The 27,869-nt window shown below is 45.7% G+C and overlaps 1 protein-coding gene and 1 long non-coding RNA gene across 2 annotated transcripts in view; one reads left to right on the top strand and one right to left on the bottom strand.

Moving 5' to 3' along the window:
- LOC137562578 (transmembrane 4 L6 family member 4-like) lies at positions 1-26,629 on the top strand. The gene is made up of 5 exons (XM_068274065.1): positions 1-183; positions 17,364-17,429; positions 21,542-21,705; positions 24,192-24,400; positions 26,518-26,629. The coding sequence occupies exons 1-4, from the start codon at positions 1-3 to the stop codon at positions 24,379-24,381; spliced, it is 603 nt and encodes a 200-aa protein (XP_068130166.1). The 3' UTR covers positions 24,382-24,400; positions 26,518-26,629.
- Positions 4,256-27,869, bottom strand: part of LOC137562579 (uncharacterized) — a 64,020-nt gene continuing 40,406 nt past the window's right edge. Inside the window, exons 2-3 of the long non-coding RNA XR_011030142.1 lie at positions 17,343-17,422; positions 4,256-4,970 (exon numbers count right to left, since the gene is read on the bottom strand). This is a non-coding gene — a long non-coding RNA (uncharacterized lncRNA). The remainder of the gene's footprint in view (positions 4,971-17,342; positions 17,423-27,869) is intronic.

The raw sequence follows: 27,869 nt of genomic DNA, 5'->3' as shown, positions 1-27,869 counted from the left end.
ATGTGTACGGGAAACTGTTCTAAATTTATAGGGGCCGCCCTGTACCCTTTCAGCGGCTTGTGCATCCTGTGCAACATTTTACTTCTGTTCCCAGACTGGAAACTGGAAGCTGTACAAGACCCTAGCGAGAAGCTCACTGCGGAGGTCCTCTACCTAGGTGGAGTCTTCGGGAGTGGTCTTATGGTGAGTAGCCTAAAGGAGGACTGTTACTGTAGACTTAAAGTGAACCTCCAGACTAAAAATTGACTCAGCAGCACTGGAAAGGCCTGGTGTTTCTTTAACTGTTTCGCAGCATCAGAACTTTTTTTCTCTTATATAAGCCTCATTTTTAGCTGCACAGAAAAAAACTGCCTGGGCATTTTTCACCTAATGCTGTGCAAAGCATGATGGGATTTCTGATGTTGTTGTTCTTGTTCTGCTGTTTTGGTGCAATTTTATTTTTTTTTACATTTTGAATTTGACATTTGAAGCCTAGCGCACGCAGCTGGGAGGGGTTATCAGGACACAGGACAGTTGGAACTGTCTTATGCTCCTTGTCACCTACTTTCAACCAAAAAGATGGCTGCCCCATGACAAAGATGGCAGCCCCCATGAATCACAAACATTTGCCTGTTCTTTTAAAACTGGATCGGTAAGGGCTCTTTCACATTAGGGCAGACTTTCTGCGTTAACGCAAACGGAAGCCGATTGCGTTAACCAAGGTAAGATGAAAGTCCATAGACTTTCATTTTACCTTTCACACTCGACGCTGCGTTTCGATGCGTTGCGGTTCCGACGCACCCGGGCGCAGTTTTTCCTCCAACGCACCCGCGAGCCGGCGGTTTCCGTCGGGTTTAATTACCAGCTACCGTCGCTGATTGCGTCGCACCGCAGATACCCGACGACACGCCGCAGGCAGACAACGCGTGCAGGAGAACGGCTCCTGTTCGCGTTGTCTGATGTGAAAGAGCCCTAAGGGCTCTTTCACATCAGAGCTTGCGTTGGAGAACGCTCAAAGCATACGTTTTGTTGTATGCCTTTTACTGCGTTTTGATATGCGTTGCACTGCAGTGAGTGTGCGTTTTTAATCCGTTTTCAATGCGTTACTGCACATAGAAAAACGCAGGTAATTTTTTTTTCTTTTAGTTGTCAACTTTCTACATTGTTCCTCTGTTGCATTCTGGGACTGATTGCCTGCGTTAACGGATTAAAAACGCGCATAGTGTGCGTTTTACATTGACTAACATTGTAACGCATAAAGCTAGCGTTGGCCAAAAAACTGCGCCTCGGTGCAGTGGAACGCAACGCACAAAAAGGCTGCGTTATATGTGAAAGCTAAAATGAAAGTCTATGGACTTTCATTTCACCTTGGGTAACGCAAACTTTATCCTTTGCGTTGAAACGCAGAAAATCTGCCCTAATGTGAAAGAGCCCTAAGAGATTATATTACCTACCTATTCTAATTAACATAACTAATGTAACTTAATGACAGTATGTTTGTTTAGGCTGAAGTTCCCCTTTAAAGGGAATCTGAGATGGTGGAAAAGAAAAAAGAAATACATGCCTAGGGCTTCCTCCAGCCCCCTCCAGGCTGATCGCTCCCTCACCATCCTTCTGCTCCACCTGGATCCTCCTCAATTCACCCAAGAAAGTCGTCCACATGTGCAGTTAGATGCTCCCCCCCATGTCTGGAAACATTCTGCGCCTGCACAGCCAGACTGTGCTGACTGGCTCTGATTAGAGGATTTTCCGGGGTGAATTATGGAAGATCCAGTTGACCAGAAGGCTCGTGAGGGGCCGATCAGCCTGTAGGGGGCTGTGGGAAGCCCCAGGTATGTATATTTTTTTTTCTTTTCCACCATCTCAGGTACCCTTTAAAGTGAACCTGAGGTGAGAGTGATATGGAAGCTGCCATGTTTGTTTCCTTTTAAATACTACCAGTTGCCTGGCAGCACTGCTAATCTATTTGGCTGCAGTAGTGTCTGAAGTACACTAGAAACAAGCATGCAGCTAATATTGACAGATCTGACAATAATGTCAGAAACACCTGATCTGCTGCATGCTTGTTTAGGGGCTATGGCTGAAAGTATTAGAGGCAGAGGATCAGCAGGATAGCCAGGCAACTAGTATTGCTTAAAGTAGATCTGAGATAAACTTTTACTCATTGCATAATTGTGTTCCTTTCATATAGTTTATAGGGCATTCCTCAAGCCAAATACTTTTTTGTTGTGTTTTAATAATTCCCTATAAACTAAACAAGCCTCGCCCACAGCTCCTTTTGTACCTTGGCACTGTAGCAAGGGCTTATGGGAGCTCAGTCTGGGCAGGAGGAGGAGAAGATTACTAGCCATTGATATCAGAGGCAGAGGGGAGGAGAGGGGACTGAATTTACACACAGGCAAGCTGATAGCATCTCCAGCCCTCAGCCTGTGACAATGTGACAAACAGAACATGGCTGCCCTCATTGGGCTCGATTCACAAAGCGGTGCTAACCCACTTAGAGACTTTAGGCGTGATAACCATTGCACCACGCTGGTGAAAAGCCAGTTTAGGCGTGATAAGTTTAGGTGTGATAAGTTTAGGTGTGATAAGTTTAGGCATGCTAAGTTTAGATAAGTGTAGATAGCGTGCAAAGTCCCGCACGCAAAGCAGCGCCATTAAACTCTATGCGAAGTGCACCAGACTTTGCTAGCGCAAAACTTTTTATCAGCTGTGCACTGCGGTGCTAACCCAGTTGGTGCTTAAACTTATCATGCCTAAACTTATCACACCTAAACTTATCATGCCTAAACTTATCACACCTAACTTATCATGCCTAAACTGAGTTTAGGCATGATAAAGGGGTTTTCACCAGCGTGCTAACTGTTAGCACCGCTTTGTGAATCAGGCCCATTGTATCACAGGAATAAATAATCATAATCTTTTGAAGCTGTTTGCAGCTAGATATGCTGTGTAAACTATCTAAACTTTAGATAAGATATATAGACAAGTTACTTGTTATAGTTAGTTTTTCATCTCGGATCCGCTTTAAAAGGAAATACTGTAAATATGGCAGACTTCATATTACTCTCACCTCAGGTTCCCTTTAAAGGACGACTATCGTGAAAAATTGTAAAATACACATGTACACTCACCTAAAGTACTATTTAGAACACCATACTAATACGGTGTTTGACCCCCTTTCACCTTCAGAACTGCCATAAATGATACCAGAACCGAAAGGCTCTGGTAAAAATGGTAGATGCAGTGTAGGGGGTAAAAAGTACATACCGGCCGCTCCTCCTGGCCCCCTCCCTCTGCAGCCGTTATTGAAATATATATGCCGGTATCCCGGCGACTTTGTTGACCTTTGCCCCGGACATACTGCGCCCTGTGTGTGCAGTATGTCCTTTCCTCTTCCCTTCTGGCCGGCGCATAGTTAGAGGCTCAGAAGCATGCTGACACCTCCGTCTCCTCCGTGCTGCATGTGCGCTCCACTAAACCTAGCGTCACATGCTAATCATGTGATTCTAATCATGTGATGCTTGGTTTAGTGGAGCGTCGACCAGAAGGAAAGAGGAAAGGACATACTGCACACATAGGGTCACCAAAGTCGCCGGGACACCAGCATGTATATTTCAATAATGGCGGCAGAGGGAGGGGGCCAGGAGGAGCGGCCGGTATGTACTTTTTACACCCTACACACTGCATCTACCATTTTTATTAGAGCCTTTTGGTTCTGGTATCCTTTATTCCTACCTGGCATTGATTCAACAAGGTGCTGAAAGCATTCTTTAGAAATGTTGGCCCATATTGCTCGGATAGCATCTTGCAGTTGATGGAGATTTGTGGGATGCACATCCAGGGCACGAAGCTCCCGTTCCATCACATCCCAAAGATGCTCTATTGGGTTGAGATATGGTGACTGTGGGGGCCATTTTAGTACAGTGAACTCATTGTCATGTTCAAGAAAACCAATTTGAAATGATTAGAGCTTTGTGACATGGTGCATTATCCTGCTGGAAGTAGCCAGAGGATGAGTACATGGTGGTCATAAAGGAATGGATATGGTCAGAAACAATGCTCAGGTAGCCTGTGGCATTTAAATGATGCCCAATTGGCACTAAGGAGCCTAAAGTGTGCCAAGAAAACATCCCCCACACCATTACACCACCACTAGCCTGCACAGTGGTAACAAGGCATGATGGATCCATGTTCTCATTCTGTTTATGCCAAATTCTGACTCTTTCGAGACTCATCAGACCAGGCAACATTTTTCCAGTCTTCAACTGTCCAATTTTGGTGCGCTCGTTCAAATTGTAGTCTCTTTTTTGTATTTGTAGTGGAGATGAGTGGTACCCAGTGGGGTCTTCTGCTGTTGTAGCCCATCTGCCTCAAGGTTATGCATGTTGTGGCTTCACAAATGCTTTGCTACATACCTCGGTTGTAACGAGTGGTTATTTCAGTCAACGTTACTCTTCTATCAGCTTGAATCAGTTGGCCCATTCTCCTCTGATCTCTAGCATCAACAAGGCATTTTTGCCCACAGGACTGCCGCATACTGGATGTTTTTGTCTTTTCACACCATTCTTTGTAAACCCTAGAAATGGTTGTGCGTGAAAATCCCAGTAACTGAGCAGATTGTGAAATTCTCAGACCGGCCCATCTGGCACCAACAACCATGCCACGCTCAAAATTGCTTAAATCGACTTTCTTTCCCATTCTGACATTCAGTTTGGAATTCAGGAGATTGTCTTGACCAGGACCACCCCCCTATAACCACATCGTCTTTGTCACTGTACACATTAAATATTTGGTAATGTGAACGTTTGGGCATCCAGGATGGAAACAAGAGTCCAAGGATGCACAATGAAAACTTGTGAGGAGACCTGGGGAGTAATTAGTTGGCTCTGGGGCCCAGGGAAGGGGACTATGAGTACTATGAGTGGTAGCGGCAGTCCTTAGCATAGATTCTTAATTTGAAAATGGGTTGGACCAGGATAATCCAGGAACTGAAAGAAACACAAAAGAGAAAAACAGTAGCCAATTTATTTATTTATTATTTATTTATTGTATTTACAAAGAGCCAACATATTACGCACAATAAATAGGGATACATACAATATTTAGGGGTGACACACAGCAAAATGGCAATACCTGAATACAAGAAACATCAGATCATGCAGCACAGTATGAGTACAAGGTAATGCTTAGTCAGTCACTGGAGGGGAGCATGGAGATTAGGCAAGTTAGGTTCACTCAGATGCCTAGCATGGGTTCACAGTAATGGAGGTGCATGATCAGGTAGGAAACAAAAGGAGGAGGACCCTGCCCAAAGGCTTACAATCTAGAGGGAGAGGTAAGGGCACAAGAGGTAGAGGACCAGAGTTCAGCTGTGGGTTTAGAGCACTTGTGAGGGGTAGTAGGCCAGAGTGAAAAGGTGAGTTTTGAGGGCTTTCTTGAAGATGTTGAAGGAGGGGGCTGCCCTAATGGGTGGAGGTAGGGAGTTCCATAGTGTTGGAGCAGCTCTTGAGAAGTCCTGGAGGCGTGCATGGGACTGGGTGATGCGGGGGGCGGTTAGGCGAAGTTCATTGGAAGAGCGGAGTGAGCGGCTAGGTGTGTACCTCTGAGTAAGATCAGAAATGTAGGTTGGACAGGTTTTGTGGACAGATTTGTAGGTCAGACACAGTATCTTGAATCTGATTCTGGACTGGATGGGAAGCCAGTGGAGGGATTCAAGGAGGGGATCCGCCATGGTGGAGCGATGGGAGCAGTGGATAATTCTGGCTGCTGCATTCATGATGGACTGCAGTGGGGCTGTTCGGGTCATAGGGAGACCAGACAGCAGGGCAATGCAGTAGTCAAGGCGGGAAATTATGAGGGCATGGATGAGGAGTTTGGTGGTGGCAGAGGTCAGGAAAGGGCGAATCTTACAGATGTTACGAAGGTGGAAGTTGCAGGACTTTGTGAGGTTTTGGATGTGGGGAGTGAAGGAGAGTGCGGAGTCCAGGGTGACACCCAGACAGCCAATAGTGCAATATGTCCAAGCATCGGGTAATGATCTGCGTAAGGAGATTTACTATCACTTTTCAGGTAGCAGGCAGATGGCAACCACCAATTGGGCACACGGTGGAATTGTTGCCACTACTCGGGTATGAGAAGGTCCTCACAGGTCACACTCCTGGTTATGAGCCCCCAAGAGGAGACTGAACTGATAACAAAAAACTCCAGTGGAATGGAAGTGTAAATTATTATAAGAAGAGGATGGAGGCACTCGTAACATTCTCTACTCAAGCATTGGGTACTTGCTTTTGAGTATCATTGACCTGAGGAAGCGGGTAAAGCCCACAAAACGCATTGTTATACCCTTGTTGTTCAGTATAAATAAATTGTCTAGTTTAAATCAAGTTGCCATTGGCTTGGTGAGTCTCACCACTGCCTCTCCGTTTTAAGGTGTTTTTATTTGTTTATATTGTTGGGCGCCGCCACCTGCTACCTGTAGATTTTTGAATAGACTTCCTGCTAAAATCTATTTGCTGTGTGTGGCAGGAAATAGATCCCTTTCTCATCAGATATCTGTCTTTTGGGCAAGTCAGGTGGCAATCAATTAGTGTATGGCCACTTTTAGATGGATTTTACATTTACAGTTGCAACTCTTAATTAAAATTTATTTTTTATTGTTTTGTTTTGTTTTCTTTCTTTGCTTTTTAAGCAGGCTGGCATTTACTCTGTATTTGAAGTAGTGTCGAGTGTATTGAATACAGTGTATAGCTGTAGCCATACTGTACGCAAATGTAGAATTCCGAAATAACCATTCAAAACCGCAATTAAGCACCAATTTGACACACAAATGAAATCCTATTCAAATGCAAATCAAACACAGATTCCAATACAAATAAAACATTATTCAAATGCAAATTAAACACCAATTGAAATACAAATAAAACACTATTCAAATGCAAATTAAACACCTGTTCAAATACAAATGAAACATTATTCAAATGCAAAATAAACTCAAATGTTCTAGTGTCGAGGGTCGTCCGGATGGCCTGTGTCATCAAACCTTCCAATCGGAATCCACTGGTGTACAATCCAAATGGGTAGACAGATTTGCTGTAGAGGAGGACATGATTGCACCAGCCATGCTTAGAATCCTTATTCCAAGAATGAACGGGATAAGCAGTGACTCGCAGCAAAGTTCTGAGAAGCCCAGGCAGGTGAGCGGCTAAAGGCAGCAGTACCGAACAGCTAACAAGCATTTTACATGTAGAAAACCCTTGTTCAGAGCAACATATTACATGGGTGGAAATGCCAAACTTGACAGTTCAGCATGCAAGTGTATTAGTGGATAAACCACTGTTGATCTGTCCTCGATCTTGATCTTTATCGTCCCATCTGTGTGTGGAAGAACCGTCCAAGGATCCAATATGGAAGGTGTTGAAGCTCTCCGGCTGAGTCGTCAAGACGCCGGATTGGGATATCAGTAAATTGCAGGCTATTTGTGCCAGTAGGTAAGTTACAAACATTTCTTGGACAAAAATAAAATGCCTACTGTGGCCTGATGCATTTCACAAGGGTCACCCTCACTTCATCAGAGGCAGTTTGGCAATGAGGCAGTTTGGCAGGCTCACAAGGATGAGCCTTGTGAAACATGTCGGGCCACTGCATGCATTTTGTTTTTATTTTTTGTCCAATAAATGTTTGTAACTGTAATGCCTGGCAGATCTCCTGTTTTCTTTCAGCCACTATACCCCAATCTAGTGCCGTAGCTCTGAGCCTGGCCAACGGTCTTCACCTATAGACAAGCCCCCGCTTGAACAGGACATGGAATATGTCTCTTGACCTCGGTTAACCCCAGGTCTTACCGTGCAAGGTATAGTGGCTCAGGCCGAGAAAACCAGAGTACCACCAGAGCAAACTAGACTATGCAGCTGGGTAATATAGGTAGTAGAGCGGAATGCTCTTGTGGAGGAAGTACACATATCACACCAGGAGCTATTAACAAGGCAGCAAGATTGCTCAAAGCGACCGCAGCACTGAGCTTTGATAACCGCCACAATAAACAAGACACAATGGTTGCTCAGTGTGACCAGAGCACTGAGCATCTGATGTTTACCACACTGCGTAACAAGGACAGACAACAGACAGACAGACGGAATGCTTGCCAGCTAACAAGACATAATGGTTGCTCAGTGCGACCGCAGCACTGAGCATCTGATATCCACCACACTACGTAACAAGGACAGACAACAGAGAGACAGACGGAATGCTTTCCAATCTAATCGCTGCCCCAACGATAGTAAACATCCACACTGGCACGGACAAGACAAACCAGTAGGAGCGTAACTAATAGCAACCGCAGCCTATAGTTATGTTCACAGGAACAGGACAAGCAAGAATCTTACCAGTCACCAACGTGGTGAAGGCAGTCTCCAAACTGTCAGGATAGGAAAAGACTTCCCTGTACACCCACGGGTGCAGTGAATGTCCAAGCAGGCAAAGCAAGGTAATGCAATACAATATTCAAACTTTACACAAGGAACCCAGCAAATAAACTATGGCAAGCTGACCGCTATGACGGGCAGGGTGTGAGAGGCGAAGCAGGCTTTTCTGTGGACATCAGTCCATGAGAGCAAACATGCTAATTCCCACAAAACTGAATGGTAATCACGCAATCCTGTGTTAGGCTAAATCTAGGCAAAACGGAATAGATGATCTTCCCACCCCGGCCATCCCTGAATCTCCCAGATGTGCATGTCACTGTTAACCACACTACCATTCGCCCTACCTCTCAAGCCCGCTGTCTGGGTGTCACCCTGGACTCCACACTCTCCTTCACTCCCCACATCCAAAACCTCACAAAGTCCTGAAACTTCCACCTCTGTAACATCTGCAAGATCCACCCTTCCCTGACCTCTGACACCACCAAACTCCTCATCCATGCCCTCATAATTTCCCGTCTTGACTACTGCAATGCCCTTCTGTATGATCTACCTATGACCCGAATTGCCCCGCTGCAGTCCATCATAAATGCGGCAGCCAGAATTATCCACTCCTCCCATCGCTCCACCACGGCGGAAACTGTTCTGTATTTGAACCCTTTTATACAAGACACTGTAGAGGATGTGAGAAGGGTTAAGGCCTCTTTCACAGTGGGACGTTGCGTTTGATGAGACGTTAAGGTCGCATAACGTGCCCCTAGTGCAACGCATTGAAAGACTATAACTTGGACGTTATTTAGCCCTGCGTTTGGTGCGCCGTTTTCGTCAAACAGTGATTGAACGAAAACGGCGCATGCGTTACATTAAAAAAACAAAAACATTACTGAGCATGTGCATCACACATAACGCAGCAAATGTATTGCTAAACACACAGCATGGAACACTTTCTAAATATTGCTACAAGTTACACACAACGCAACGTGTGCACTGTGAATGTTGCACAGACTTAGTATTGCTGGGCGTTAGTCTGCGTTATAACATTTTCTAACTTGCGACTTTAACATCGCACTGTGAAAGAGGCCTTAATGTTTTTGTATGCACTAGTGCTGGGTTCACACTCACCACTAGATCAGATTTAGACGGCCAAAGTGGATCCGATACATGACCCATCTGCATCTGGTGGTGTCTGCTGTAGCGGACATATCATAGACAGTGTATCTCTATGACATGTGCATTTGTCCAAGTTACACAGGACAGGACTTTGCATTCCGCTACCACAATGGACATGTGTGAACCAATCCCACAGATAATATAGGATCCCTCGACACGCCTGTTTGCTTGATGTGATCTGTTGCAGAAAACGATCTAATTGCCCATGGCGTGAACTTAGCCTGCACCGGAATGTTGTGCCCGAGATAGTTCCTTTGAGCTCAAGAAAAAAAATCTTAAGCTGGGAGGGGGAGAGAGAGAGAAGTGATATTTCCTAACATGACACACTGCCTCTGGGCCTGGATCCTTCTGCAGCCCGTCACTGCAGGCGTAACCCTTCAGGTGTACTTTGGGCTTTCGGTTTTAGGGACAGCAGAAGAGGAATTTCTAGCTAACCACCAGGAAATTCTTGTCATATTACTTGGTATTATGCAAGAAAGGATATACGACCTAATGACATCCACTCACACCACCCATAAAAGATATGTGTATTACTGCTATAAATTCAGGATTACGCTTTTAGATACGTATATCCTTATCTGAGTAATCCTGTAATTATAGTAATTCACTGTCCAATGTATTACATATATCATAATATTTTACTTGCCAGAGAGGGGACAGGTGAGTGGCACAAGGATTGTAACTGGATGACAATGATGTAAGAAGGGCAATACACGGTACAATTCCAACTGTTCCATATCAGGACCGGATTTCTGGAAAGGCCGCAAAGGCCCTGGTCTTGGGTGCAGCTGGCCAAGGGGCGGCTGGACATGAAAGAGGTATTGCTGCATATGGAAGAAGAGGCTGTAAATGGAATACAGAGACTGCAAATAAGGAGCAGCACATGGACATAGGGAGCTGCTGCTGCTCAAGGGATCTGTATCTAACTGAAGGAGGCTGCTGTACATGAATGTTAGACATGGAAGAGGGGGATCCACAGTGAATAGGAGGGGGGTGCTCAGGGGCTTTGCTAGCTCCAAAGATCAGTGGCACATGCCCCGGATCTATTCTGGGGTGCCCCGGATGTCCCCCAGGCAGAGTCAGCTGTGGTGCCTCAATGGCGGGTATGCTGGGAGCTGTGGTTCATCAATCAGGGGTATACTAGGTGCTGTGGTGCCTCTATGTGGGTATACTGGGTGCTGTGGCCAGGGCCGGATTTGTACTCTTTACCGCCCTAGGCCAATGTCACCAGCCACCCCCCTTCAGTATAGGTAGCGAGATGACCCCCTCACCCCTTTCCACTAGTATAGGTAGCCTGATGACTCCTCCCCTTTTCCTTCCAGTATAGCTATCCAGAGGATCCCTCCCGCTTCCCTCTAGTATACGTAGCCATATGACTCCTCCCCCCTTTCCTCCTGTATAGGTAGCCAGATGACTCCCTTAATCCCTCCTTTTCCCACCCCCCTTTCAGTATAGGTAGCCAGCTCACCTTCACACCGCAGCAGCCATCAGTGTCACTCATTTCTCCACTTGTCTCCAGTGCAGAAGTTTCCTCTTCCTTTCTGTCTCCAATGCTGCCCAAGTCCATAGCCGCCGGCCACAATGCAAACGTGCACAGAGAGCAAGGTGGCTGCTGCACAGGTTGCTAGCAGCAGAGTACCGTGGTCAGGCGCCCGCCTGATCTCCCTGCATTGCTGCATTTGCAAGCTTGAAAATGCTGCACCAGTTTAGTCTGCTGCATTGGTGCCCTTCATCCTGTGGTGCCCTAGGCCATGGCCTAGGCGGCCTCGGCCTAAATCCGGCCCTGGCTGTGGTGCCATGCAGGATGCTGTGGTGCCTTTATGGGGGCATGCAGGAATCTGTGGTTCTTCCATGTGGGCATGCTGGGAGTTGTGGTGCCTCAATGGGGGGCGCATAGGAGGGGTCCACTAGAAGATCAGGGAATGCTACTTAGACTGCTGTTTAATTCATGTAAATTTGGCTCCACCTATGACCACACCCATGTTCTGGTGTGTGGCCACGCCCATTTTGTGACAGAAGTGCCCAGATCTCTTAGGATCCTAGCAAAGCCCCTGGGGGTGCTACACATGGAAGGGAAGATGCAAGAAAGTTGGCCTAAGGGCGGATAGAAGATAAATCCGGCCTTGTGCCTTATTGCACAGAACAACCATGAAAATATTGAATGGATTACAGAATCAGGGCAGGGAGCCCACTTAGCAGAATCACATGCGTGTTTGGAAATAACACGTAATGTTAGTTTGTGGGCCCTTTTCCATTAAGAACCGCGATCATACTGCAATGCGATCACGTTTATTCCCAACTGCAGCAAACCGCGATTCTGCTGCCATCGGGCTGCGGTCTGGGGGTGCAGCAAGACTTCTGTGACTTCACATTTGCAGAGGGAAAAAAATGAGCGGGAAAATATTGTCAATTGTCGAATCGTGGGGTGAATTGTACAGCAATGCAACTGTTGATTTTCCTGCGCTCCCACTTAAATTATAGGAGATCATTCGGTAAAAAAAAATTGCAGCAGGACGGCGATAGAGATTGGGAGAGAATTGTGTCACAAAGAGATTGAAGTCATGGAAATGTTTTGATTTCCAGTTTCGATTCGTTTCATTAGTTACTAGCATTGTGTAATTGGAATCACAAAATAATGGTAGTGGTAAAGAGCCCTATGTTGAAACTCTTCACCCCAAAGCGGTTTCTACCCTAACGGACAAGAGCGATTTTCCCCTTTCAGTGCTCATCCCTTTCGTTTGCCAATAGCTTAATCACTACTAATCACAATTAAATGATTTATATCTTGTTTTTTTCAACACTAATTAGGCTTTTTGGGGTTGAGATTTGTTTTCAGTAATTACTTTATTTTCTATGCATTTTAAAGGGAAAAACAAGAAAAAAAAATAACACTATTTCTCCAATTTCATCCCCGATAGCTTTAATATAAACACTGCTACTGTACATAAAACCCACACATGTTATCTGCCTATTTGTCCTGGTTATCACAATATTTTTATTATGTCCCTAGTACAAAGTATGGTGACAATATAGTATTTGGAAATAAAGGTGTATTTTTTCTTTGGTGGTTTTTTTTTTTCACAATATTCACATGCACGCGCAGGAGCGCGCACAGCGCAGCAGCAGCACTGTTTGACTTATAAAAATGTCCTGGAGCCATTAAGAGGCTCTAGCAGGACGTTTTTTATAAGTCAGCTTGTCATTAAGCGGTTAATTGGTTCCCATACACCAATTGCTGCCCTCACTTTCTGGGGAAACAAATGGTGGGGGGGGGGGGGGGGAGAGATTTGATAATGCATTTTTTTTATAGATCGATTTTGTGAGCGTTTAGTGAGAAACACTAGCAATGTCCCTAAACGCTCAGCTAATGCTAATGGATGGGCCAAATTCCACTGGAGCAATTGCGATTACCATAATCGCAAATGCAGGACATACAGCATTTTTAGCGTTAGCGTTTCTGCAATGTAAAGTATATAAACGCTGGCGTAATCGGCGTCAAAACCTGCACAGAGCGATTTTGCTAGCGTTTTTACATTACTGCACACTGTAAAAAAATAAAAATTGATTGAAAGGACCAATCAGAATTAAAAACGCTAATCGCTACACAACCGCTGGCAAAAACCTGACACTTTTTAAAGTTGCTACCAAAATCACAAAACCAACATTAAAAACGCTAGCGATTGCGATTAGCTATAGCGATTTGTATGAATGTTGAATGAATGTTTTTTGCATGCTTTATTTGCATTAAAATAGGCATTCGTATACAAATTTTTGCATGAGTTTTTTCAGAATGGAATGAAAGTCAACAGGAATTCACATGTAATGTGCAAATTTATACTGCAAGAAGTAAGATTTTTTTGCACGCATGCGAAAAAGCGAATACGTGAATTTTAGAAAATGTTCCATTGCCTTTCATTGGATGTACTGCGAGTGCTGTTCAGAATTAGTGTACACGTATTTTTATAAATGGGAACCCTGTCTTAAAATTTCAAATGTTGTTTTAATCGATTTCTCCGCCTTGCAACACAGGGTAGGAACACACTAGGCAGAAACGCTAGCATTGCGGAAAACCCAGCAAAAAAGTACATAATGCAAGTCAATGGGCCGCATGGAAAAATGCATATGTTTGTGTTCTGCAATGTATGTTTTTTAACCACTTTACCACCACCGGTGTGTGTATCTACGCCCCTTTTAACACCCTTTCCCCACCAGGGGCGTAGATACACGCACCCCCGTAACTACTGCCGCTGTCCGCGCTTCTGCTCGCTCGTGCGCGTGCTCCTGCGCTTGTGCACGCCGCCGCCCACTCACCCGGAGATCAATGAACGGGAAAAAACTTTCCCATTCGTTGATCTAAGCCCCCCAGCAATGCTCGGCTGCTTCTATGAGAAGCAGCGCGATCATTGTGAAAAAAAAAGTTTCCCAACTTCATAACACTTCCTGTAAGCGTACATCCTACGCTTACAGGACACATTCACAAAAAGGTACTGTGGCCATCTTGTGGCCAAATAGTAACACTACACCCAAAAATATTTTCATATAAAAATACATGGTTTTATATTATAAATTAACTCATTACCTCCCACACTCCCCAATTATTATTTTTTTTTTGGTAATAAAAAGAAAAAAAAATTACAATTAAAAAAATACATAAATAGTTACCTTAGGGAGGGACTGAACTCTTTAAATATTTATGTCAAGAGGGTATAACACTGTTACTGTATAAACTGTGGGCTTGTAAATAGTGATGGACGCAAAACTGAAAAAAATGCACCTTTATTTCCAAATAAAATATTGGCGCCAAACATTGTGATAGGGACTTAATTTAAACGGTTTTATAACTGGGACAAATGGGCAAATACATTTCATGAATTTTAATTACAGTAGCATGCATTATTTAAAAACTATAATGGCCAAAAACTGAAAAATATTGATTTTGTTCCCACATTTTTTCCTATTTTTCCCATTAAAACACATTTAGAATAAAATAATTCTTGGTCCCACCTAAAGAAAGCCTAATTGGTGTCGAGAAAAAAAAGATATAGTTAATTTCATTGCGATAAGTACCGTATTTTTCGCCGTATAAGACGCACTTTTTCTTCCCCAAAATGTTGGGGGAAAAGTGGGTGCGTCTTATGCGGCGAAGGTACGGATTTCGGGATGCAGAGGTGCGCAGGGAAGCACTATATACATTACCTGCTCCTGCCGCCGCGCTCCTGGCTCCAATCCTGGCTCCCCGATCCTCTTCTTCCATCTACCACTGCCCGCTGCTGCCCCCGCCGAACATCGCTGGCCGGTCTTAATTAGCCGCAGGGATACGCTATCAGCACGCTGATAGTGTATCCCTGCGCGGATAATTAGGACCGGCCAGCGTTGTTCGGCGGCATGCGTGACCCCGGCTTGTGGTGTGCTGATAGCGTATCCATGCGGCTAAGACCGGCCAGCGATGTTCGGCGGGGGCAGCAGCGGGCAGCGGTAGATGGAAGAAGAGGATCGGGGAGCCAGGAGCGCGGCGGCAGGAGCAGGTAATGTATGTGTACTCACACTGCCTGCACAGGGGGACACCGGCACTGGAGGACACACAGACAACGGGGCCACAGGCACAGGGGACGCTACCACAGGGGACACTGCTACAACAGGGGGACACTGGCACGACAGGGGGACACTGCCACAACAGGGGGACACTGCCACAGGGGACACTGGCACAATAGGGGACACTGCCACAGGGGACACTGCCACAACAGGGGGACACTGCCACAACAGGGGGACACTGCCACAACAGGGGGACACTGCCACAACAGGGGGACGGGGGACACTGGCACAGGGGGCTGCAGGCAGAACAGGGGGACACGGCAGGCAGAACAGGGGGACACAGCAGGCAGAACAGGGGGACACAGCAGGCACAGGGGGACACAGCAGGCACAGGGGGACACAGCACAGGGAGACACAGCACAGTGGGACACAGCAGGCACAGGGGGACACAGCACATAACACTGTCCCCATATGTGGTGTAATAGTATGTAATGTAACTGGAAAGGGGGAGGTAAAAAGTCCTTAAGACACCCCTGCATCATAGACACACCTAGGTTTAGTTTTTTCTTTTTTTCCTGATTTTTGCCCTCTAAATCTGGGTGCGTCTTATATGCCGGAGCGTCTTATACGGCGAAAAATACGGTAATAATAAAGTTATAGATGAATGAATGGAAGGAGCGCTGAAAGGTGAAAATTGCTCTGGTGCTCAAGGGGTAAAACCCCGCAGTGGTGAAGTGGTTAAAACGCTGGTCTTGCTGTATATTTTTCCAAAATGTATCTAAAACGCACATAATGAATGTCAATGGTGATGCAGAGGTATTGCATTTTAGTGCATTTTGCATGCGTATTTTATGCTTTTTAAACAAAACAAACAAACAAAAAATAAGTCTAATGATGTATTTCCACTTCCTGTTGACTTTCTAGTGATTAGCATAAAACCTATATCAAAAACGCATGCAAAATGCATACAGAATGCATATGCGGTTTATATATGCAAACCGAAAAGGCATTAAAACGCATGCAAAACGCAAGAAAAACATGTGCAGAGGAAAAATGCAAAACGCAAATGCACTGAAAACGCGTAAAAGCACTAATAACGCACAAACACATATGCAGCAAAACGCTAACTTTCACGCACTGCCTATATATGGAAAAAAACATGTACGCAATTTACTGCCCGCCCAGCACTTAATTTAAGGGACCAGAAAACAACACCCAGGCACTTTGGCGCCAGGTGTGTTGCTGACAGATTGCTGGTAAGCTTTATTCCTTTTTTGCTTGAATCTACCTTTATATTTATTGCTTACATGCGACCTTTTTTTAAAAAAAAACCACTCCTTCTTTATGGGCAGACTATTTCAAGTTTGTTCCAATAATCATGTTACCTATCAGTTCAGCTTCTCCCCCCTTCTTTTAAATTACATGTATATTCCTTCCTTCACACACCTTTCCTTGCCACCCTAACCCACACCACTCGAGCCGTTCCTTTCCCACTTCCTGAAGTATACAACTCCCACTCCTTCCCCACATCCCTTGTCAGTGTAAACGCACATTTAGAACCCCACTTCCCTGCAATATACTAACCATCCCAAACTCCCCCATAGCCTATTTCAGTCAATAACGCACATTTTAGAACAAATAGATTAACTATCATTTGAGCATGTTTGTCTTACCACACACCAACACGTGCCTTTGTCTTTTTTTCCCCCCAATAGTGTACTCCTACGTTTACTGCCTGAGGAAGCGAGCTCATACCCGCGAAACGCGTTGTATATCTATACCCTGGAGTGTACCAATAAATTGATTCTGATTATATTACACAGTTTTTGTGTCTGCTTGGAGGGGGCGGATCCACCACAGCCCCCTCAGCTATTTTTAATATTTTAATTACTGTTTTTATTCTTTTTGGCGCCTCTGTTTAACTTATATTGTTATATATGGAAAAAACCCCTTTGGTGGGATCTAGCCACATACATTTGCATAATCCTGCATCAACTTGGAATAATTTACATCTCACTAACCACCCGTAGTCATCACTATAGTGTTATGTAACACATTTCAATATATTGGGAGATGGATAACTGCTGAAAGACAACTATTTATCAGTCAGGTATCCAACCAGTACCAAAGGTTTTGGCTCAGTGCATCCTGTAGAGGGCGATCACACTATCATTTATCATTTGGAAATATGGGTCACAGGCAGGTGATGTGGTTTCCTGTAATATGTTGTATTTGACTTACCATCAACTCTTTTCCTTGTAGGTCCTCCTGTCTGCCATCGCAATTCAATGTGTGGGACGGCGTGGAAAGTGCAACAACCGCTGTGGGGTAAGAAGACATACAAAGTCTTGAAAGCCGCAGGGTCAGCCATACTATCCCAGGAAAAAAAAACACATATATAACTACGGTAGATAAATAATTGTTCTGCTTACATAACACATGTTTTGATTTCAGTGAATTTTATATGGTAAATAAAGAGAAAATTTCTCATTTTTACTTCTCATGACTGCAGCCGATCCTGATGTAATTTCCTCCCTTAGGCCTAGTGCACACCGAGCGGTTTTGGTAGCGTTTTTAGAACCACTTGCGGATGTGGAAACGCTTGGGTAATGTATTTCAATGGGCTGGTGCACACCAGAGCAGGAGGCGTTTTGCAGAAACGCATACTCCCGGGCTGCAGCATTTTTTGGATTTCGGAGGCGTTTCTGCCTCCAATGTTAAATATAGGAAAAACGCAAAACACTTGATAAAACGCTAGATCAGGGAGGTTTTCCAGGCGTTTTTGTTACAATAGCTGTTCAGTAACAGCTTTACTGTAACAATATCTGTAATCTGCTACACAAAACATGCTACACAAAACCGCAAAACGCTTCTTAGTAAGTAAAAAACGCTTCAAAAATCGCTAACGTTTTGCGGATCTGCTAGCGTTTTTTGGTGTTCACTAGGCCTCATTCTTTTTTTCCTCCTAGAACCTGCACTGTCATAGCTAGCTTGCTTTGTACACAGCATACTGCTCACGTGTTTAGGAACTTGCACCTGCACAGTTCCAAACCACACACCGTTGCTAGGAAGAGCTTCCTGGTCTTCATATTTGACTGGTGGATTGCCGAGAATAGAAAATGTTTAATTAGGCAGAATTTTTACATTCTTCCCTTTGGACATTAATGGCCGTGTCTTAAGTTATTTTGATAAGACAGCTGTACACTGACTACTTTCCATTGTATCAAAGTGTCAGTGTTGCCCCATAAAAAGATATACAGTAAAACCTCCATTATCCAGCACCAACGGGGATTGGGTAATGCCGGTAGTTTCGGGTTGCTTGAGAGACGATGTTAAAAATAGGACCAACCAAAAAAACATTACTATACCCCACACTGTATACTTACCATAAACTCTGTATTTATGTTGAAATACAATAATTAAAAACAAATTAGGACAAAGAAAATACTTCACTTAAAGAGGGATTGTCAACCACAAACTCAAATTCCATGTATCCACTGCTCTGTGTGTAATATACAGCCTGGACCCTCATCCTGCATTGCAAACACTCCAATCTATTCAGAAATGTTTCTGCTGTAATAAATCTTATCTCAGTCAGACTGGCTCTATTTTTGCCATTGCCAATGAGAAGAAAGCTTGTCATCACCACTCCCACATTACTGCTCCTCAGTGATGGACTGAGGGCAGTTCGGTGTGTTTACAAAGCAAGCTAGCTATGACAGTGCAGTTTCTAGAAGAAGAAAAAAGTAAGGGAGGAAATTACATCAGGCTTGGCTTCAGTCAGAGGGAAGCAAGGTGGAAAATGCCAGGAAGAGAATTCTCTTTATTTACTACTTGGGCAGCACGGTGGCTTAGTGGTTAGCGCTCTCGCCTTGCAGCGATGTGTCCCTGGTTTGAATCCCAGCCAGGTCAACATCTGCAAGGAGTTTGTATATTCTCCCCGTGTCTGCGTGGGTTTCCTCCGGGCACTCCGGTTTCCTCCCACATCCCAAAAACATACAGATAAGTTAATTGGTTTCCCCTAAAAAATTGGCCCTAGACTACAATATATACACTACATGATACATACACTACACGATACATACATAAACATATGACTATGGTAGGGACTAGATTGTGAGCTCCTCTGAGGGACAGTTAGTGACTAGACTATATACTCTGTACAGCGCTGCGGAAGATGTTGGCGCTATATAAATACTAAATAATAATAATAATAGTAATAATTTACTATATCAAATTCACTGAAATCAAAATGTGGACAGTACAATACATCTGTAGTAAGTAGTTGTCTACTTATATATGTATTTTGTTTCCTGGGATAGTATGGCTTTGATGTAATAGAGGTTTATTACTGTATAAAGAAGTGTAAAAGTAGATTTATGCATCCTACAAGGCCAGGATTTTTTTTTCCTAGTTGCTTGAGAATTCCGGTTAATTCAGTTCTGGATAACCGCGGTTCTACAGTCAGCGCTTTATAAATACAATAAATAATAATAATACTGTAATGAAACCCTACTTACAAAAACGGAAGAGTTGAACTTACTATTGTGAGATCCTGTGTATGGATGTGATGGGACAATAAACGTCTGCACTTTGTTCCCGCGAGACTGTGTGCAGACTCCTCTTTCGATATGGTACAGAATGTCATTAGGGCATCGGTGAAAGACAGAGCTCAAATTAATTTAGAAACACCATGATTTGGCCATATTACATCTTTCCCCAGGATCCATGGTGGCCCGGAGGGGGCAGAGGCGTAGGTAGGGTATTCAGCTCCTGGGAACAAAGATAGTTATTGCACCCCCCTCTGGACAAAATGGGTGTGGCCACTGGCCACACATCAGAATGTGGTCGTGGTCATGGGTGGAGTCAATTGCTATTAAGATAGCCATATGTGCACCCTTACCCCATAGTCAGATGTTCCCCACTTTAAATAGCCAAATGTGTGCCCCTTTTTATAGCCAGATGTTCCCCCTCCCCATCTAGATTGCCAGATGTGCCCCCTTTAGATAGCCTTTTTCTGCTGCTGTTCATGTTTCTGCAGAGATAGGGAGAGAAGCAGGGGCACTTCAGGTAGCCAGAGAGCCAACTGCACGTGGGGGTGCAATGGCCGTGCACAGCTACGCCTCGGGGAGGGGGAATAGTCATTAACGCCGCTAAGAGTTTTTCAGGAGCAGGGTGAGCCGTTTTCCAGCTTCACCCTGCAACCAAATTTCCTGGCACCTGTCAGGCTTGTCTGGTCAATGACTATAGGTCAGGCTGTATGCCCATATGACAGACCTATAGCCCAGCCCGTAACACCTGCACTAAGCTCCTACCTAATACAGAACTACAATAACCCTGCAGGTAGATGTAGCAAACAGGCTGACAGATAGTATTCACCAAACACAACCAATAACAATCATACAAGGCACAGTATCACAAGTATAATAGTCACCTGAGGCCTGGAGGATGAGGCAATCCAGATGAGAGTCAGATGACTGCAAGCAGGTACAATGATTATGCAGTTCAGGCACTTAAAGGGGAATTGAAGTAAGAGGTATATGAAGGCTGCCATATTTATTTCCTTTTAATCAATACCAGTTGCCTGGCAGCCCTGTTGGTCTATTTCTCTGCAGTAGTATCTGAATAACACCAGAAACAAGCATGCAGCTAGTCTTGTCAGATCTGACTTTAAAGTCTCAAACACCTGATCTGCTGCATGCTTGTTCAGGGGCTATGGCTAATAGTATTAGAGGCAGAGGATCAGCAGGGCTGCCAGGCAACTGGTATTGCTTAAAAGGAAATAAACATGGCAGCCTCCATATACCTCTCTCTTCAGTTCCCCTTTAAGAGATAGCGTGGTCAGTACTAGCCAGATGTTAGTCCAGGCAGCGTTCATTCAAGTCCTTATCCAGGCAGAGGTCGATCCAGGCGGCAGACAGGCAAAGTCCAGGTACCCAGCTTCAAGCCAAAAGCTAATGCTATCACGGGCGATGTCTGGGGGCGCTCACCATGCTTAAATACAAGGACTAACCAATCAGAAACAAACAGAATCGAAAATAACCAATGACATACCAGCGTGTCAGCAGATCAGCTGACAGGCAACACACACATGGCTAATGTTTACAGCGGCGGAGAGAGTACTGAAAGCGCGTTCGCCGCCTATCCAATGGGAGCTGAACGCCAGGCTGCGCTCCAGTGACGTCAGTTGGCTGCCGAGACCCGGAAGCTTGCGTCTCAGCCCTGGTCTCGGCGTTCCACCGCCATGCGTGCCCCGATGATCTTACAGCACCATGTTTACATGTATGTGTATGGAGGCCAGAAGATCAAGTATGCAGGCCAAGGGACTTCTGAAGTAATGTATTCACCTCATTTGATCTGAGTGCTCTCTCACCCTCCTGTTATTAATAGTGTTGTGTTTTTCCTCTCCATGCATTGATGACCAAATTTCCTTCCCTTAGATGTTTGCATCGATATTCCTGGCGGGAGTGGCAGTGTGTGGCTCCGTCTACGGCTTCGCCACCTCATTGCTGGGACTGGTCAACGGACCTCAGTGCTATTACAAGTTCCTCTCCGGAAACCAGCGCTGGACGGCCCCCTTCAAAATGGACCTGGAGTATTTAGAGTGAGTGGATGTATGGATTCTATATTATTCTGCACAGTTCTACTGCAACTCTTTAGTTTCCCCAAAATTAAGACATCCCCTGATGGTAAGTCCTAGCAGGAATTTCAAGCGTGCTCGAAATATATCCCGGAAGTAAGCCCTAGTGTCAGTAAGGGGAAAACTATGGCAACTTGTGTTATTACTGGAGCCGAGGGTCTTACGAGTGGGACGATGGCTCCGTCATTGAGCCAATCACTGCACTCACGGCTAATTAGCCCGTGAGGCCATCGGCTCCAGCAGAAACACAAGTTGCTGCACTTCTTCCTAGGCTGAAGCTCGGGGACACAGCGGCATGGAGCCGGGGGAAAGAAGAAGATGCAGGCGGACAGCAGGGCATGGATCTGGGGGTGATAAGAGGATGCAGGGGGGCAGCGGAGGGTTAGGGAGTAGGGACACAGCGGAGGACATGAAGGACATAGGGAGACATGACGAGACATAGGAAGACAAGGAAAAGAGGGCGACAGAGGGGGACACCAGTCATTAGCAATGGACACGCTAGTCACGTACAGTGGGTTGTGTGAACCTCGTTGCGTGGAAAATAACTGCTTTTTCCAACTGCCAAGCAAGCAATATCTCCCTCTTCCATACAGATCACCTGGCAGGACTAAAAATGTCACCATCTGTGAGGGCTGGAACCCACTAGAGCGGTTTTTTGAGCGTTTAGGGAGCAATTTAAAACGCTAGCTAATGTTAATGGATGGGCCAAATTCCACTGCAGCGATTGCGATTACCAAAATCACAGTAGCAGGACATTGCGCATTTTGGAAGCATTTGCGTTTCAATGTAAAGTATACTTGGTGAAATTTGCCTTCTTAAAACAGAAGGAAATTTGCAATAATGTAAAGTATATAAACGCTGGCATAATCGCTCATGAATCGCTACACATAGAGATTTTAGTGCGATTTTAAATTACTGTAAGCTGTAAAAAAAAAAATGCTGATACACTGAAAGGACCAATCAGTGTTAAAATCGCAAATCGCAAATCGCTACACAATCGCTGGCAAAAAGCTTACACTTTTTAAAAACGCTCCCAAAAGCGCCGGAAACCGCTCATGAAATCACTTACAAAACACTAATTAAAAACGCTTTTTGTAGTGGGTTCCAGGCCTGATACATTTCAGAATGTAAATCAGGGAGAGGAAAGACTTTATAGGCAAACGCTGACTAAATAATCTATGAGGCTTTGTTCACATGTAAATTTCTAAAAATCGATTTTTTGAGTGTTTCTCCCGCCACTCCACTGCGCGCTACAATTTTTTGCAAAGTGCTTTTGCAGAGCGGTTCCATTTTGTCACTTCCTGACATCAGTCAGGAAGTGAATTCTTTGACCCAGAAAACAATACATACAATGTATAAATAAATACATTAAAAATACATTGTAAATAAATACCAGGAAAAGAATAAATACAATGTATTTATTCTTAAAAGCGCGAACGCAATCACCGGATGAAAAAAAAGAAAAAAGATTTGAGTGTTTTGCGTTTTTCTTATACTCTCCTTTGTAGCAAAATTGCCACGAAAATGGTACAGGCAGCGCTTTTGTGAACAGAAAGCAAACGAAATGCGCTGATATGAACTATTCCCTACATAGGCGTAACAAGGTCCCACCGGGCCAACCTGCAGAAATACTAAGCGGCCCCCCCCCCCCCCCCCCCCTTGGGGCTTGCTTGGGGCCATCTTGGGGGGCTGGAGGAGTCGCAGCATGAGAGGAATGCCATGCTGCACTTTGGCGGGGAGGGGGGACGGTCCCCCCCTCACCTCGGGTTCTCCCCTCACGCTCCCCTCCAGCATTGAATAGTTTGTGTATGCAGGCGGCGGGCAGCGGCAGATATATACCTTCCGTGCGCTCCAGCGTGGATGTTCCTCTCTCTAGCCTCTGACGCGACTTCCTGTTTATACAGAAAGTCGCGTCAGACACTAGTGGGAGAAACGTCCATGCTGGAGCGCACGGAAGGTATGTATCTGCCTCTGCCCGCTGCCTGCATACACAAACTATTCAATGCTGGAGGGGAGCGCGAGGGGAGAGCCCGAGGTGAGGGAAGGGAGGACCGTCCCCCCTCCCCACCGAAGTGCAGCATGGCATTCCTCTCATGCTGCGACCCCTCCAGCCCACCAAAACAGCCCTGAGCGGGGCCCGGGCCTCCCCGCGGGGGCAGGGGCTGCAGACGCTATTGTTACGCCTATCCCATAAGGATTCATTGCACAAGGTATTTTAGGGCGTTTTTCAAAGTCGCCGACGCTTAAAACACGCGCAAAACGCCCTCGGTGTGAACAAGCCCTAAATGAACATTGTAAACAATAAGCAATTGTATTCCTTATGTTATTTTCACTGCAGTTCCTCTTTAAAGTACCTGGGAAGATGTTACAGAAAAATACCAATGCATTTCTTCATGTAAATGTGATATAATGAGCAGCTGTGCTGATGAGTGCTCCTCCTCCCCCCGCAGGTTGAAGCGGAGCTACCTCTTCCACAAGGAAGTCTGGACTCGCTGCACTCTGCCTGCCGGAGTGGTTGAATTTAACATCATCCTGTTTTCCACCATCATGGTGGCCAGCGCCATCCAGATAGTGCTGTGCTTAATCCAGATGATTAACGGATTATTCGGCTGCCTGTGCGGCACCTGCCAGAAGCGGTGAGCGGTGCTGCGACTCGCCGGTAAGCATTACTCTCCAGTTATCAGAACTGTTATAACAATGTGCATGACCTTATATTTCAATAATAAGAAAAAGCATGTGTGGCAATCCCCCAGGAGCGTAACAATAGACCCTGCGAGGGATGAAGTTGAGGAGGGGCCCAGAAACCGCAGGGGCAGACGTGTAGCTAGGGGGGGTCGGAGTAGGTCAAGTGCCCCCGGGCGCCGGGTCCCTAAGGGCGCCCAGCTGAGCTGCTTTGTTTTTGGTTTTTTTTCTGGGGAGAGGAGCAGCGCAGAGAAGAGGGAGAGCTGTGAGCAGCGGTAGGGAAGGGGGGCCATCTCCCCCCTCATTCCCTCACCTTAGGGGGCTCTCTTTCCCTCGCTGTCCCCTCCATTAATGTCCGGGTGTCTTGCGCAGCGGGCGGAACTCACCTCCGTCTCGCTCCAGCGCCGGAAGTTCGGGTGCTGCAGCCGCTGCTCTGGTCTGGACCAGACCAGAGTAGCGGTAAATCCATCCGGCGATGCGACGAGACGGAGGTAAGTTCCGCCCGCTGCGCCAGACCCCCGGACATTAATGGATGGGACAGCGAGGGAGGGAGAGCAGCTCTCCCTCTTCTCTGCGCTGATCCCCTCCTGCTGGGGAGGGGAACACCTGGCTACCTACTCTGGGCACATATACCCCTGCCTACATATACTGGGACATATACCCCTGCCTACATATACTGGGGACATATACCCCTGCCTACATATACTGGGCACATATACCCCTGGCTACCTGTTCTGTGGACATCTCTACCCCTGGCTACCTGTTCTGGGGACATCTATACTGCTTGCCACCTATTCTGGGGACATCTACACTGCTGGTCACCTATTCTGGGGCTACCTATAGACCTGGGGCTACCTATTTTTGGGTAACCACTGCTGTCAGATTGAGTGTATTTTGGGGAACTGCTGCCAGGTGAGAGGTGTCTACCCTATTAAGGGGGCATTCTGCCTATTTATGTGAAATTCTGTCTATTTATGTGCCTCATGACTGCTGAATTTGTCTTGTTGGGGGCCTCATGGTTACTGAATTTGTCTTGTTGGGTGCCTCATGATTTGTTGGGGGCCTCAAGATCGCTGAATTTGTCTCGTTGGGGGCCTCATGTTTGCTGAATTTGTGTTGTTGGGGGCCTCATGATTGCTAAATTTGTCTTGTTGGGGGCCTCATGATTGCTGAGTTGGTCATGTTGGGGGCCTCATGATGGCTGAATTTGTCTTGTTGGGGGCCTCATGATTGCTGAGTTGGTCATGTTGGGGGCCTTATGTTTGCTCATGATTGCTGAATTTGTCTTGATGGGGGGGGGGGGAGGCTCATGATTGCTGAATTTGTCTTGGAATATGCTGGAAGGTACATACTGAGGGAGGGTGGGTGAGCGTGAGCCTGCTAACCTCCATGTACATTTGGCTCCACCCACAGCCACATTTATTATGTGGCCACGCCCCTTTTTGGCACTGCGCCCCGCAACCTTCACCTTGGGGGCGCATTACTAGTCTTTGTCCTCGGGCGCTGAAAACCCTAGCTACGCCTCTGCGCAGGGGGCCCCATGGGAGGAGAAATTTCTTATCCCTGTCCTGAGAGACTGACAACTAAGGGCGTGGAGAGAAAAAACTTTCTGCTCTTTGCACAATTGTCCTGACTGCGTCTGCTCAGCCACCGATAAGGAATCATACAGAGTTTTGCAGATTTGTGTAGACAGTCCCTATTCAGTGTTCAGCAGTCTCTTGTGCCCAGCCCCCAACCTCTCTACCCCTCCCTGAGTGCTGTGTACTGTAGTGATGCTGGAGGAGTCTGCAGAGCCAGTTCTGCTCCATCAGAGATGGACAGAGTGAGTGTAATAAGCTAAGGCTGGCAGCACACTCGTCTGTCGGTTTTCTGTATGCATTTTCTGCACATCAGGGGCTTGATTCACGAAACCGTGATAGCTGATATCACGGCCGTGCTACCGGTGACAAATATATTCAGCATAATATTCTATTTTTATGATTATCACATAGGTGGATAAAGGCACGCTAAAGCGGACAAAAAAACCTTTTAGAATACTATAAAGTCAATACATTTCTCTGCTAGCTGTAACACTTTGCCTCTGATTTCCCGCAGGGCGCGGCGTGGAGGAGGAGCCATGTGATGATTCCACCGGATGTGATGTGCGTGTAAATAATGAGGCCTCTTTGTGTAGACTTTGTGAATAAAGCTGTATATACAGAAATGAGTACAGTGCTGCACTTTCTTACTTCCTCAAGCTTTGTAATAAAGTGGACCTGAACTCAGCACTTCCTCTCTGCGCTAAATGATAAGCAACAGCATAATAACCTTAAAAGAAAAACATTTGTTATAGCTGATACAAATCCTGCAGTAAATCTGCAGTGTGTCTACCTCCTGCTTTCATAGAAGCAGCCATAAAGTTAACATCCTGGGTTTACAAATTAGTTGCTCTGTCTAGGGCAGAGGAGATTGTTGAGCTGTTACAACTGAGAGATAAAATTACAGCAGTGATTAGTCACAGATGAGGGAGAATTATGCTGGGAATGCACAATGAGCTTTTTGGGGGTGCAGATTTACTTTCTGATCTATTTCTATTCACTTCTATGAGAAAATCAATCAGAAAAACGATCAAAATCAGATCAGACCTGTTGGAAATTATCTATCGAGTTATTTACCTGCCAAAATTAACTCATGGTGTATTCCCAGCATAAGACAGGCTAAATTCTATAAATATGCCGCTAGGAGACTGTTAGACGGCGAAACCGCTGTCTATTTATATTGTACAGCGCTGCGAGTCACTCAGCTGTCCCCTAGAGAGGCTCAGGAGCGATCGGCTCTCATAGGCTGATGCCAATCACAGCTGATCGCTGTCATTGGCTGGCGGGGGGAGGGAGGGAGTTAAAAAAAAAAAAAATAATAGACACATTTATTTTGAAAAATTAAACAAATAAAAAACAAACAAGAAAAAAAAAGTAAACAGGATTGAAGCCCGACGAAGGCTATACAGCTGAAAGCTTGCTTACGCTTATTCTTTTAAGTTAGCCAATAAATGGTATCATCCTGATTCAAAACGTCTTGCTAAATACACACAGGGTGCATTTCTCTATCTTTTCCTTCTGTCCTGTGCAAGAGTTCAGGTGCAATTTAAACCCCTCCTGGCTCCTGACCGCCTTAACGCCGATCGGCATCGGGAGAGTGGTATACCCAGGACCCCCTAACGCTGATCGGCATCGGGAGGGTGGTATACCCAGGACCCCCTAACGCCGATCAGCATCGGGAGGGTAGTATACCCAGGACCCCCTAACGCCGATCAGCATCGGGAGGGTAGTATACCCAGGACCCCCTAACGCCGATCGGCATCGGGAGGGTAGTATACCCAGGACCCCCTAACGCCGATCGGCATCGGGAGGGTAGTATACCCAGGACCCCCTAACGCCGATCAGCATCGGGAGGGTAGTATACCCAGG

The sequence above is a fragment of the Hyperolius riggenbachi genome, chromosome 3 (assembly GCF_040937935.1).
Source record: "Hyperolius riggenbachi isolate aHypRig1 chromosome 3, aHypRig1.pri, whole genome shotgun sequence".
In the NCBI taxonomy this organism is placed as follows: Eukaryota; Metazoa; Chordata; class Amphibia; order Anura; family Hyperoliidae; genus Hyperolius; species Hyperolius riggenbachi.
This window is presented reverse-complemented; position numbering and strand designations above follow the sequence as displayed.